This window comes from Electrophorus electricus, chromosome 4, assembly GCF_041902795.1.
Source record: "Electrophorus electricus isolate QZ-2024a chromosome 4, ASM4190279v1, whole genome shotgun sequence".
Lineage (NCBI taxonomy): Eukaryota > Metazoa > Chordata > Actinopteri > Gymnotiformes > Gymnotidae > Electrophorus > Electrophorus electricus.
In genome coordinates this window covers 39,516,729-39,531,292 of record NC_137500.1, presented here as the reverse complement: position 1 = coordinate 39,531,292, position 14,564 = coordinate 39,516,729, and the positions used below count along the sequence as shown (strand labels likewise).

The 14,564-nt window shown below is 46.7% G+C and overlaps 1 protein-coding gene across 17 annotated transcripts in view; it reads left to right on the top strand.

Moving 5' to 3' along the window:
- Positions 1 to 14,564, top strand: part of mycbp2 (MYC binding protein 2) — a 66,794-nt gene that overhangs the window by 33,558 nt on the left and 18,672 nt on the right. For 11 of the 17 annotated variants that reach the window (XM_035521247.2, XM_035521228.2, XM_035521238.2 and 8 more), the window contains 17 exons: positions 36 to 178; positions 276 to 376; positions 500 to 718; positions 907 to 1,129; positions 1,745 to 1,863; positions 2,058 to 2,145; positions 2,248 to 2,297; positions 2,388 to 2,560; positions 2,797 to 2,941; positions 3,132 to 3,338; positions 3,464 to 3,519; positions 3,635 to 3,750; positions 3,948 to 4,045; positions 4,776 to 4,892; positions 5,494 to 5,634; positions 9,329 to 9,553; positions 10,452 to 10,584. In XM_035521247.2, the coding sequence (XP_035377140.1) occupies positions 36 to 178; positions 276 to 376; positions 500 to 718; positions 907 to 1,129; positions 1,745 to 1,863; positions 2,058 to 2,145; positions 2,248 to 2,297; positions 2,388 to 2,560; positions 2,797 to 2,941; positions 3,132 to 3,338; positions 3,464 to 3,519; positions 3,635 to 3,750; positions 3,948 to 4,045; positions 4,776 to 4,892; positions 5,494 to 5,634; positions 9,329 to 9,553; positions 10,452 to 10,584 (2,354 nt within the window). The remainder of the gene's footprint in view (positions 1 to 35; positions 179 to 275; positions 377 to 499; positions 719 to 906; positions 1,130 to 1,744; positions 1,864 to 2,057; positions 2,146 to 2,247; positions 2,298 to 2,387; positions 2,561 to 2,796; positions 2,942 to 3,131; positions 3,339 to 3,463; positions 3,520 to 3,634; positions 3,751 to 3,947; positions 4,046 to 4,775; positions 4,893 to 5,493; positions 5,635 to 9,328; positions 9,554 to 10,451; positions 10,585 to 14,564) is intronic. The other 6 variants (XM_035521275.2, XM_035521255.2, XM_035521234.2 and 3 more) reach the window with 5 other exon arrangements.

The following is a 14,564-nucleotide window of genomic DNA, read 5'->3' as shown; positions in this document are numbered from 1 at the left end:
CCCGCCCCACGTTCTTCTCGTTTTTCCTGTCGCAGAAGCGAATATGATGGAGACCTGCAGTCGCAGCTGCTGAGCAAAGCGAACGAGGAGGATAAGAACTGCAGCCGTGCGCTCTCTGTCGTCAGCGCCGTGGTGCGCGCAGCCAAGGACCTCCTGCACAGAGCCTTTGCCGTGGACGGTCAGCATCTGCGCACGGCCCCGAGGGTCCCGGTCACGGGCTGTGTTGGAGCGCTTCGCTCGGACTGATTGTGCTTTTCCCTGTATTTTGTTTGTAGCTGAAGACATTCCAGAGTTGCTGAGCTCCTCCAGTCTCTTCTCCATGCTGCTCCCTCTCATCCTGGCCTACATCGGCCCTGTTGCAGCCTCAGTGCCAAAGGTAGTGGAGTGTGACTGTTTCTCACTTTGTTTCTGTCCGAGGCCTTTTTAACGGATGCTTGTATCAGCAGCATATTTGTGAATGATTGTGATGCTCAGGGTGTTTTGTGCCTTCTCCCATCAGGCTGCTGTGGAGGTGTTTGGTTTGGTGCAGGAGCTTCTCCCTGCTGTGTCTGCCCTGAACCAGAAGTACGCCCCGCCTGCCTTCAACCCCAACCAGTCTACAGACAGCACGACTGGGAACCAGCCTGAGCAGGGCCTGTCAGCCTGCACTACCTCCAGTGTCTATGCCGTCATAGAGAGCGATCATCCCTATAAGCAAGCCGCCGTCACCCAGTACAAGGTGCCGCCTCAATCTGCCTCTCTGTGCCAAGCTTGGTCGTTCTGCTGCAAGGCCCAAACCAACGGCCAATTTAAAAACAAAAACAGTGAATTATTATTATTATAAATGACAAAGCATATGAGATGTGCATATCTTGCGGTTTGTTAAGAATTCAAAACTTGTTTAATGACCCGCTGACCTTTCCGTAGGTGTCTTTCCCAGACTGCGTTCGCTGGATGACCATAGAGTTCGATCCACAGTGTGGCACGGCGCAGCCAGAGGATGTGCTGCGCCTGCTCATTCCCAGCCGCATGCTGCACTTCTCCAGCCTGGGCTCCAGGCCTCTGGCCCACGAGATCATCAACACCTGGACGGAACTGAAGAAGTTCTCTGGCTCTAATGGCTGGCCTACCAGCATCCTCGTGCTGCCAGGTAGGAGCTCAGCCCCAGCTCTCTCTCACTAGTGGAGTCGTGCGAGGGTCCCTCGTCTTCAGGGGTCACGGTCTCTGTCGCACTGCCCTTGTCTTCAGGGGTGTTGGTTTAAATGTGTAGCAGAACACAGCAATAGGAAGAGGAGATTTAAACAATGGACTAAATTTCAGACGCAGCAGTTTAACTTTTGTCATTTTAAAGCAGTTCTACAAACTGCTTCTGCAAACGTCTTCATTCATTATCCAGAAAGGATAACTTATGAGTGTTTAGTTTGTCCTGATATGTCATGAATGTTTACAAGCTAGTAATCAATTAAGGCTCATCAGGCTTTATGCTACTGGGGTCTATTGAAAGTTGGTAAATGAATGAATGAATGAATGAATGAATGAATGAATGTTTTTGTAACAGTCAATAATATCAACTATTTTGAGGAAAAAAAACTGTAAACATTTTTACATCACTGTGCTCCTTCAGTTTCTGCATATTTCTTCCACTTTTCCAAGGTAATGCAAACATTTGACCAGTAACACAAATTCATCTTTATTTGAGTCGATGCTCTGTCTTCCCCCCTGTGCTTGTGACCCACTCTCCTGTCCTTCTGTGTTGTGATTAAAGGTAATGAAGCCCTCTTCTCCTTGGAAACGGCATCAGATTACGTGAAAGATGAGAAAGCCTGCTTTTATGGGTTTAAATGTGTGGCCGTGGGATATGAGTTTAACCCGGGTCCGGATGAGGTAAGGCTGTATCTTAAGGTCATTTATGGGTACATTTCTCTCTGCAGAAATGAATATGTGAATATGAAGGAGTTTGGATTTTGTAGGCTTAGTTTTTTTTTTCTTTTTTTTTTTAGTTTACCTGTCTCTGTTGGATCACAATTAATGAATATGTATGTGTTTACAACCTCTAGCCATCTGTCTGTGTGTCGCAGGGCATCATTCAGCTAGAGAAGGAGCTAGCCTATCTGGGAAGTGTGTGTGCCGCCGCCCTCATGAAGAAGGAGCTGGCTTTGCCTATAGGTAAAAAGAGTGAATGTTGCAATATATTTATTTTACTGTTTGTGTGCTTCTTCTGGATTTTAAAATCTTGTGTACGTGTATCGTTCTGTCTATGTTGTAAAGGAAATGAACTGGAGGAAGATCTGGAGATTCTTGAGGAAGCTTCACTCCAGGTGTTAAATGAGAAACCCTCACACATCACTCACGTTCTACACAGTTTAGCAGGACAAAGTTGCAAACTGGCGTCTGTGCTTGTCTGTCAGGTATGTAAGGCCCATTCCGGGATCCTGGGGAAAGGTCTGGCTCTCTCCCACTCCCCCACCATCCTGGAAGCTCTGGAGGGCAACCTGCCCCTGCACCTACAGAGCAATGAGCACTCCTTCCTGGAGGACTTCATCACGTGTGTGCCCAATTCCAGTGGAGGCCGCCTAGCCAGGTCAGTGGAGATGAAGAAATGATGTCTTTTGTAGTGTCATCCGCTTTTTCTCATGTAACGTATATTGTATCAATGTATGACTGACTGGGTGTGAAGTGAAATATAAACTGTACATTTTATTTGACACAAAGAACTGACAAAATGTGAGGTGGTTTCTCTGAAATGAAAATACAATCTATTTCTGTGCATTCCCAGGGAAGGTAAGTGATGAGTTTTTTACGTGTGTCTCTCTGCAGGTGGCTGCAGCCAGACTCTTACGCAGACCCTCAAAAGACTTCCCTCATCCTGAACAAAGACGACATCCGCTGTGGTTGGCCAACTACTGTGACGGTGCAGACCAAAGACCAGTATGGGGACGTAGTGCATGTGCCGAACATGAAGGTAAGATGGCAGCAGTCCAAAGCCATGTATCAGAATTGGGTTGACATCTGCAAAACAATGCTTGATCTATATCAGGGCGGGCACAGCAGTGGCATTGCAGATCATGTGACAACAGCCGGATTAGTTTGAGCAGGTCATGTGAAGACTGTTTGTAACCAGTTTTCTGTAATGTGTCCTGTGTGGTGTGCAGGTGGAGGTGAAGGCAGTGCCCGTGTCGCAGAAGAAGTCTGTTCAACAGGACGGCGTGCGGAAGCTCCAGCGTCTGCCTGGCAGCCCCTCACCCTCGGCGCCGGGCACAGACCTCACGTTCGGCGGCCTGCCGGCGCCCAAGCTGGAGGCCACATATGAGCCCATGATCATCAAAGAGGCTCGCTACATTGCCATCACCATGATGAAGGTTCTCCAACATTGCTTGGCTCATGTGGACATTAGTATGCGTAACGGGTACATAACACACATCCAGGCGCACGTGACCATGTTTCATATTTGGACTGTGGTTTTTTTGTTTGTTTTTTTTTCCAGGCGTATGAGAGTTACTCTTTTGAGGAGTTGCGCTTCGCCTCCCCCACACCAAAGAGGTCAGACAGGTCACACGTGTTATGCGTGTGTGTGCGTGTGTTGTTATGGTGACTGTTCTTTGTATTATTGGGTGTGGCTCTTTTCTCAACACCTCTGCCCATATTTTGCCACCAGGCCCAGTGAAAACATGCTCATCCGTGCCAACACAGATGGCACGTATAGCGCCAACTGGACGCCTGGTGCTGTTGGTCTTTACACCATCCATGTCACTATAGATGGCATTGAAATTGGTAAGTGGCTCAGCTTGTCCTGTAGTAAATTTCTGCAGTGGGAGAAGACAAGTGAAGAGCACTCTGGCTCTGAAGGGCTCGGCTGTTTAACGAGCTCTGATTGGTCCGCTACAGAAGCACTAGTTGAGTAGCATAATTAATGTATTCAGTCGCTGAGAGATTGTGTGCGAGTGCTGACAGCAAGGCTCTTTTTGCAGATGCTGGGCTAGAGGTTGAAGTGAAGGACCCACCCAAAGGAATGATTCCCCCAGGCACACAGATGGTTAAACCCAAAGCTGAACCGCAGCCAAGCAAGGTGTGAATCCAGTGTGAGCAGCTAAACAAGGGCCAGCAAGCCCCGTTTTTTCTTCAAACTTGAAACTTTCTTTGTGTCTGTTTAGGAATAAGGCCTGAATTTGAATTACCACTTGTACCACTGGTGTATCCAGTCATGCATAAACAGTTCCCTGAATGGACCCTCATTATGGAAGCGACTTTTTCTTTTATTGCTGATTTAAAGTGTTTTTATTTTACTGTAAATTTACACTGGGAAACAAGCAACACAGATCCACCTGCACAGACCCATGCAAACTTTTCATGCCTTGCTACTGAGCTTCCCATTTCTGTCTAAAACATCTTGAAGCTTTTTGGTTTCTGGTCTGAGGTTTTCCAGTTCAGAAGCAGACACGTGTTGAGGTTAAAGCTCTTCTCACTCTGCTACATGTCCCTGCTCTGGATTTGTCCTGCTCTCTCATGAACTGCCGTGCTTTGCTTTTTTTTCCCTACCATCTGCTCGCCTGTCTCACTCACTCTCTCTCTCTCTCTCTCTCTCTCTCTCTCTCTCTCTCTCTCTCTCTCTCTCTCGCTCTCTCTCGCTCTCTCTCTCTCTCGCTCTCACTCTCGCGCTCTCTCTCTCTTGCGCTCTCTCTCTCACTCGCTCTCTCTCTCTCTCTCTCTCTCTCTCTCTCTCTCTCTCGCTCTCTCGCTCTCTCTCTCTGTCTGTCTCTCGCTCTCTCTCTCTTTCTCTCCTTCTCTGCTTCTCTCAGGTGCGCAAATTTGTGGCCCAGGACAGCGCAGGGCTGCGTGTGCGTAGTCACCCCTCTCTGCAGAGTGAACAGATAGGCATAGTCCAAGTCAATGGCACCATCACTTTCACTGATGAGGTAAAGCTCTCTAGACTAGGGGCACACGTAATCTCTCTACACCTGCTTTTCTGCCTTTCTCCACGTTCTCAGTCATTTTCCCTTTTGTGTTTCCTCTTCATCCAATCAGAGAGAACCAGGTTTCAGCAAATGTAGTTACTTTATTCTATTATGGTTCCTCTGTTCTTATATCATAAACCGAATTAAGCTTTTTAAAATTCCCTCCGCCGCTCTCTTTAAGCGTCCATGTTTTGATTTGATTAAAAACCTTTCGTTGCCTTTCCCTCGCTTCACCCATGCAAGAGACTCTGAGGCTGCAGGTCTGTCTTTGGCCCTAAGGACATGTTCACTTATGTTAGTCTGATACACTCCATCTGCAATACTCTCACATCTAAGAGCTAAAATGCAGTCTGCCTGTGTTACTTCACTGGCAAAAACAGTTATATTTGCCACATATGTGCAAATGTTACAGATGGTATTAATGATAGTAATTTGCACAGAGGCATATACTGAGAGTGTGCTGTAAACTAGGGCCCCAGCTACCCAGCCTCTGAGGCTCCTGCGCGGTGCTGTTGGCAGTTACAGGAGGGCATGGCTCTGCTCTGTTGCTTGTTTCCCTTAGATCCACAATGATGATGGTGTGTGGCTCAGACTGAATGATGAGACTGTAAAGAAGTATGTTCCCAACATGAATGGGTACACTGAAGCCTGGTGCCTCTCTTTTAACCAGCATCTGGGCAGAAACCTTCTGGTCCCTGTTGACGTAAGTAAAGGCCCCCCCCCCCCCCCTATAGATTAGCAGGAGCCCCTGTGCTGCTCATTTAGGATGCATAAATGTTAAGGTTTAACTGGGGCACTGTGCTAGGTTTACCTTTATTCCAAGTGAGCGAGTGCATCCAGGAACCCATTCCCATTAGAGCCAAACCACATGACACCTTGGTAGCTTTGAGGCCAGCAAAATACCTTCTTGCATGTTCTGACACAATGCTGCAATAGTCAGGTTTCCTTTGAAGACTTTCACAGAAAGATTCTGACATGACTGCATATGAGTGCGTGCATATCTGGATTAACTTGCTTGTAAGATACTAACAGTTGCAGCAGGTCATCAGTGTACTGTACAGTGCTGCTTCTGGATCATGAAGTAAGCCACTGGATAAGTTAGCGTGAGTCACTGGGTCAAGCAAGTGAGCCCCCACTGCCAGTCACTTCACAAGACACTACTGCATCCAGTGATCTTCATGTAATGGTTATTTATTTGCACCTGTACTCCACCACTTTGGATTTGAAGTTATTTTGAAGTAGTAAATGTGAAGTTATGACTGACTGTGGTGATTCAAGGATTTGTAAGTTCATACTAGGTGAACCATGCAGTAATTACAGCATTTGTATAAATAACGGGCCAACTACTCAGTTTTTCACTGGCCGGTTGTGTAGTCTCATAGTTTTTGCACAGTAGAGCTACTAAATGCTTTACCACATGCAAACTGGCAAACTTCAAATTCCATAAATAGTATGTAGATGAACTGAGTTAGTACATAGTTCTCATAGATGAGATTAAATCTATCTGTCAGTTAAGATGAACCTGTACTAGGGCGATGGAAAGAGGACGTAGACGAACTGCTAGTGATCTGAAACACCTCACCTCTGCCAGGGTTGTACAGGTTGTAAATGGAAAGCACTCCCATTTACTTCTGTTTTAATGGGATATTAATTTAGGAGTCTGTGCTCAACCTAGGGCTTTTGAACTGGGCTGTCTTCTGAGTTTAATATGTATTCATTATGCATGAATACAGACGTGTTCAGCAATGTATGAAACTGGAATAATCGAATGCTACTATCTGACAGTGTTTTGATTTGCTATTTTGTTACATACAAGTTGGTTCACTAGCTAACTGACTATGTAGCTTGGCTGATGAAAGACATATAGTTTGATATTGTTTAAAGAAAATGTACTAATATGATTTAGCTTACTGGTATGCTTAATCATTAATGTTAGCTTAATTTACATGTTGGTCGCTTGACCGGTTTTAACTACCCTTCAGATTGAAACACTGACAGGGAGTAACAACACACACACGGCTGAATTAAAATAAAAAACCATCATTGTTACTACACAAGTTGTGTGCATGTGCAGTAATGCTTGAAATGATATTTCACTCTAGGTGAATGTTGGTTAATTACTGTTTTAACTGTAGTTTTAGTTGAATTCGGTTTTTAGTATAGTCTGAATAAATCATTGTCATCTCTGTAGTGGGAATATAAAGGTATATAAAGTTGATGCTCGTACATTTTTTGTGCGCCTATACTTTTGATGTCGGGAGCACCAGTGCTCTGTGGCAAAAGCTTGCCATCATAACCTGTGTGCTGTATGGTGGCAAGGCATGTAAGGGATTTGGTAAAGTTCACAGAGCTTTTTTAACTGCTATGAGCCAACCATGTTTCACACAAATGAGTAGTGTGGCTCATCACCTTGCAGTAGTATAATTATCCAAAATATAGAGCTAAAGTAGTTACTGAGGTTTATGTTGGTAAAAGGTGAAATGTTCCTGACTGGTGAATTCAGTCATGTAGCCTGCACGCCACAGGGGACACACGTTCACTTTAGACGAGCCTGAAGAAAAAAAGCTCCTGAAATGAGCAGGAACCACACTGAAAAGAAATCCAGCGTTTGTGACAGCTGTAAGTCACAGGCTTCAAGCCAGGCACCTACGGTGTAGTATTTGAAACCAAGTACTAAGGATGACAGTTTTATGAATTGTCCAATTACTTTTATTCCCCAGAAATAGCAGCAGTCAGTATTTAAAAAAAACTGCACTCCTTGTATGGTTCACCTGATATGTACATCCTAACCCCCAAATTAGGGCTCAAAGCAAGACTGCACTATTTCAGTCCAAATCCACTGTACTGGGGTACAGAGCCAAAACAAGAACTCACAGTTTACTGATGGACCACAATGCTTTTATCTGCTCCATGGCACAAAACCTTTGAATCAAGTCCACTGATTCGGAACATTTGTTAAAGCTCGTGCAGTATGTCTGGCAAAGAAAAATTGCTTAGAAACAAAAGAGCAAGTCATACTTGGTTTGTTGCCATGAAACAAGCAGCTGTCCAAAACCTGCTTTGCTGAGAAATGTGCCCTCATTGGGAAAGCACACTCACTCACGGTTATGACACGGGCCACTTCCCTCCCCAGGAGCCTGTGAGCAGCATGACACACCACAACTTTTTTGGAAGAATTTTTTTGTGTGTGTGTGTGTGTGTGTGTGTGCATGTGGGGGAATGGATGTTTATATTCAGCTTCTGTGGATCCCAGGGGCAATAATGAAACATTTATTTCACAAATGCTACATCATGCTTGGTTTTTCAAGATCTAACACAAGCAAGTCTTTTTCAGGGGATAAGGCACAAATTACCAAAAGAATCCTAGGACCAAATGTCTCTCTTCCAAAAAAAAAAAAAAAAAAAAAAAAACCCAAGAAAATCCATACTGTCCACACCTTATCGTGTTCCAGTAACTCCCTACCGTGATTTGACTTTCTTACAATCTGTTGCTCAGAATGCCTTAAGTGCTAGCCAAGGAGTCAGGGAAATCAGCTTTTTGTCTTGGACGACCTTGTCTTGTTTCCCTCAGGTGAGTTGTCAAAAGGAGAGAGAGAGAGATTTGTATGGCTTGGCTGCTTCTTTGCTTTCCACCAGTGTTTGTCATTATTTGTTCTAATGAAATCATGTGAATACCTGCGGTTTATGTCTCGTGTCACAGATGTATTCAGACACAGATGCATGGTTATATTTTGTGGGTTGTGTGAATGGAAAGACACCAGAAAGTGTATGTGGACAACTACATCATGTCAAATAAATGTATTTTTGTCTCATGGTAATAATTTTCCACATTTAATTATTATATGAATCTGTTTTGAAATATTCAAAATCTGTAGTTCACAAATAACTTGCATGATGTTTTATTAGTGTGAACCCAAGCATATGGCAGCATGCATTTTTTAAATTCATTTTTCAAGTTTTTATTTATTTACCCTTACAAAAGAATCGAGAATAACGTGGTATCCCCAATGCATGCCTAACAGTCAGCACTACTCTGTAAACTAAACCAGTGTGTCATTTCATGTACAAGTGAATCTCATTCAATTGCTCAGAAATATTTTAACATCAAACTCATATACAGCACTCAGTCTCAATACTTCTGATTTTGTGTGTGTGTGTGTGTGTGTGTGTGTGTGTGTGTGTATGTATGTGTGTGTGTGTGTGTGTGTGTATTGTCATTGGTAGACAACCGTTTAAACAATGTATTAATTGTGAGTAACTGGCTACAATGTTCACGGTACACTGAGAAATTAGTATGTTGGTTGACCTTGGATCTCTGATTTAATGAATTTTAGAAATGCAGAAATGTAATGACTTGTTTTTCTACGCAGATTGACCTGTGACCTTTGATGTTGCAGGAGGCCAGACCCCAGTCAGATGAATGTGCAAGGGAGACCAATGGCCGCCCTTCCCATGAAGTCCCCATGCGCAATGTGGACAGGGTGGGCCTGGGTGGCGGACCAGGCCTTTATAAGGTAGTGAAGACGGGACCCTCGGGTCACAACATCAGAAGCTGCCCAAACCTTAGAGGTATCCCCATTGGGATGTTAGTTCTGGGAAACAGACTCAAGGCGGTAGGCGAGGTATGGACCCCCAAATGTGCTCTTTTGGCTGCTAGTAAATCACTAAGTTGCCCGATTTTTTGCTCTCTTTATCGTGCTGCACTCAATGCAACACCAGTTTCTTTTTCTTCTTTGTTTCCCTTTGGAAGAATAGAAATGTACTTGTGATTTCCTTGTGATTTCCTAAAAAAACAACACAATACATAATATGCCTCCGGTGTGGATGTGAACTTTCTGTGCACACTTATATATTTTTTCTCTTCTCTCATGAGGAAAACGTATGGCTTCAGCTTTTTACATGTTCTTACTCAGTAAAGCAGTTTGCACAGCTCAATGAAAGCTGTACGATTACATGGATTCAAACAACTGCTCCACAGAACAGTCTATGTGGGCAAAATAATTGTGATATGCAAAACGATTCCTGCAGCGTTTAGCTCATGAACCCAAAAAAGCTGAATTCATCTGTTAAACGAGTCTCTCTGCTCGGTCTCAGTGTTCCTCCCTGTAGCACATTTCAGTGCTCTCCATGCTTGGTCATGGAGATGGCCCGACGTGCCTGTCTCTGCTCAGTCTCTCCGTAGAGGGTGTGGTGTGTCATGCTGTCCTCACAATGCTCCTTCTCACAGCCAGCCTGGCTGCTATCCAGTGGGCACTTACAACTGCTTCACCAGTACTTCCTTCAACAGTCACGTTCAGAACAGTCCGATGTCCTCTATCTAGAGTCAAGTGCTGTGCACCTGTACATGTAGTAAAGTAGATGATACTAATTCAGTGGCTATGTCAGTTACGTTAACATTTCTTGTCCATGTGATCTAGTGTATATGTTCTCAGAGTTGCTCTGCACAAATGTCAAATGGCCCTGTGTTTGGAGATTTGGGGGGAATCTGTGTGTGAGGACAGGATGTTGTCTCTGTGTCAGGTGATTAACTCAGAAGGGACCTGGGTCCAGCTGGATAAAAACAGCGTGGTGGAGTTCTGTGAGAGTGACGAGGGGGAGGCCTGGTCCCTGGCCAGAGACAGAGGAGGGAACCAGTACCTGCGCCATGAAGAAGGTACTGAAACCCAACACTTTTTCCTCTGAGGGCGGATAAACAAATCTGACATTTCTGCCCTTTAATTTGTTTGTGGTCTGAAAAAATTGTGATAAAACCAGAGGGGTTTGTTGCACACCAGCCAGCCTCAATTACATAGGGACATACTGTATACTTCAGTCACCTGTAATTACTACTGTGATTGTATGAATGTTTCCAAATCTTTGGTTTTAAAAGCTTGCTGTTAACAGTCCAGATTTAATTTCGTATGTAGTCTGATGACAGCAGCTTTGAACTTCCTTTATAAGATAGAAATCAAACCCTAAACTAGCAAGTAAAGTTTATTAAGCTTTGACTTGGCTTGCCAAAGTCTATTGTGACAGCATGAAAACTGTTAACCAACAATCAGTACAGCTGTCATTATGAAGGGATGATATGTAATTTGTATGTAATGTGGTGAATATTTGGTGGCGTGGTTGCTCACCCAGTAGGCTGTCGGTGTCATCACCTAGCTGAACTGGGTTTGAGCCCACCTTACAGAAAGAGCCAGCCATGGACCCAAATCAACAGTTAAAGGTGGAACAGGTAAAGGTGGCTCTAACTAATCAGGGGGTGACTGTTGGTCAACATGAGCAGGCCCTGCAACAGATCACCTCTCAGTTGCAGGTCCTGACAGACCTCCTGACATGAACACCAGTGTCTCCGGCATGGACTCTGGCATGGGCCACCCCAATCTGGGAGCACCAAACAGAAATGTTCCACTGCAGCAGAGTTTGCTGCTGCCCTTAAGCGGACTTTCAACCATCCAGCCGTCTCCTTAATGTCCGGGAAAAGAGTGGAGGCTGATTATGCGATTGAATTCCGCACTGTGACGGCCGAGAATGGATGGAATCCCACAGTGCCGATGGCCGCTTTCCACCAGGGCCTTCGTGAGGACCTTAGTGACGCTCCCGCCTGTCTTGACAATCTGATCGATCCGGTATTGCATATTGACAATCGCATATGGCAGAGGCATAGAACACGGGGACCAGAGATCAGCCAAGGCTCTCGCGGAGCTCCGTGCACCCTTAACACTGTCCATGTGTCTGACAAGCAGGGGGAGTCGGAATCTCACCCAATGCAGCTCGGACACACCGGCCTTTCCCGGAGTGAGCACAACGCTCGGATGTGGGAAGAGAGGTGTCTGTACTGCGAAAGCTCTTTGCCCAACTTGTCCTGAGCTCCAGGGAAAAGACAACGCTCGTCAGGGGAGGGCCTCTGACGGACTCCACCAGTCCTCCCCAAGCTCAGGGGTTGTTCCTCAGCACCGCAATGGCTTGGGGAACGTCTCAAACGCATCTCCAGGCATTTGTGGACTCTGGGGCAGCGGGTAACTTTCTCGACGCTGGGTTGGCCAACAAGTTAACCCTGCCACTGGTCCCACTGGATGAACCCCTACCCATTGCTGCCATTGATGGCCGGTCCCTTTAGCCAGTGGTTGTTAGTTAAACTTGTCCAGTCACGTTGCGAGTCGGCACACCGAACTCATTATCCATCCACCTAAACCCCAGTCTGGGGCTGGTCACAATCCCAACAGTCTGGACCTGTTGAGTCCCCAAGGAATACTGGGACCTTAGGGAGTTATTAACCAGACAGAAGGCCCAACCTTTGCCCCCCACTGGCCACTGGCCAACCTCCAGTCCCTCTAGTGGCCGCTTGTTCTCCCTTTCGGGCCTGAACGTCAGGCAATGGAGGAATATATCCAGGAAGCCTTAGCCCTAGGATTCATTCAGCCATCTGCTTCCTGGGCTGGTACAGGTTTTTTTTTGTTTGTTTGTTTGTTTTTTGTCGGGAAGAAAGATGGCGGGTTACGCCCCTGTATAGACTACCAGGGCCTTAGCAAAGTGACTGTCAAAGACCGTTATCCATTGCCCCTCATGACCTCAGCATTTGAGGCACTACAGCAGGCCTCCATTTTTTACCAAATTGGACCTGCGCAGCACCTACAACCTAGTGAGAATCCGAGAGGGAGACAAATGGAAGATGGTGTTCATCACCCCCTCTGGACACTACGATTACCTGGTCATGCCATTTGGGTTGATGAATGCACCTGCCGTCTTCCAGCGGTACATGAACGAGGTCCTAAGGGAGGCCCTTGACAGATACGTGTTCGTCTACTTACACAACATCCTAATATACAGCCAAACAGTAGATGAACATGTCACCCATGTTAGGCAGGTCCTCCAGCTTCTGCTCGAGAACCACCTCTTCGTCAAGCTGGAGAAGTCTACAATGCATGCACAAACCATCTCCTTTTTGGGATTTGTCGTCTCCCGCAATAAGTTGTGCATGGACCCCGCCAAGGTGCAGGCTGTAGAAAACTGGCCTAGACAGACCTTGGTGCATCTGGTCCAACGCTTCCTGGGCTGCACGAATTTTTAGCACCGGTTCATTAGGAACTTTAGCGCAGTTGCAGCCCCACTGATCGCATTGTCCAGGAAAGTGTCAGGTCGGTTCTGCTGGTCCACCGAGGGTCAGCAGGCGTTTAATAAACTGAAACGCTGTCTGTTCAAGGCCCCTATTCTTTAGCTACCTGATGCCGAGCTTCCGTTTGTCATTGAGGTGGACGCATCTGAAGTTGGCGTTGGTGCAGTTCTGTCCCAACAGTCTGGAGAGGACAAGAAACTGCATCCCTGTGCCTACTTCTCTTGACGTCTGTCCCCAGCAGAACGGAACTATGACGTAGGTGACCGCAAATTACTGGCAGCCAAGCTTGAACTGGTGGAGTGGCTGGAGGGGTCAAAACACCCCTTCCTGGTCAGGACAGACCACAAAAACCTGACCTACATACAGCAGGCCAAGCGACTTAATCTGCGCCAGGCCAGATGGGGACTGTTCTTTGCCCGGTTTGTTTTTACCTCATCATAACGGACAGGCACTAAGAACATTAAACCTGATGCCCTCTCCCGCCATTGGGAATCCTTGCCGCCTTCTGCTCCGCCCTCGACAGTTATCCCCAGGGCCCACGTCATAGCGCCAATCCAGTGGTGGGTTTAGAAGGCCGTACGTCAAGCTCTCCTTGCTGAACCAGACCCGGGTGGGGGCCGGCCAGGACGGCTGTATGGACCTAAGCCAGTTAGAGCTCAGGTCCTCGAGTGGGAACATGCATCCCCCTTTTCAGTGCACCCAGGAGTCACACCGGCGCTTGAGTTTCTCCTTTGACGGTTTTGGTGGCCATGCATGGAACCCGATTTCCAAACATTTGTGAACTCCTGTCACACCTACGTTCAGTGCAAGGACCCCAGGACAAAGCGTGCTGGTCTGTTGCAACCTCTGCTTGTCCCTTCACATCCTTGGTCTCATCTGTTGCTCGATTTTATCACGGGGCTGCCCCCATCAAGCGGCAACACTGTGATTTTGGTGATCGTCGACAGGTTCTCCAAGGCCTGCCGCTTCGTTGCATTGCCAGAACTGCCATCTGCAAAAGAGACAGCTAAACTATTACTTAACCAGGTTGTCTGTGTTCATGGGCTGCCTAGCGATATCGTGTCAGACCGCGGGCCTCAGTTCACTGGCCGGTTCTGGTCTGGCCTTTTGTCGGTTGTTGGGGGCAGAGGCCAGCTTGTCCTGTGGCTTCCATCACCAATCCAACGGCCAGACCGAGAGCGTTAACCAGGACCTGCAGCGCACCCTCCACTGTCTGGCCTCTTCCTGCCCATCCTCTTGGTCTGAGCACCTATTATGGGCGGAGTTCACCCACAACACCCTGTGGCACTCCTCCTTAGGCATGTCACCATTCGAGTGCCAGTACGGTTATGCTCCGCCCATGTTTGCCGACCAGGAGGCCGAAGTGTGTGTCCAGTCTGCTGAGCAGACAGTCAGGTGCTGCCATTTAGCCTGGCGGGGGGTACACAGGGCTCTCTTATCTGCTGCGGCTGCTCAAAACCGCTATGGCAACTTATCGGCTGGGACAGCGGGTTTGGCTATCGGCCAGAGACCTGCCTTTGCGTGGTTATACCCGC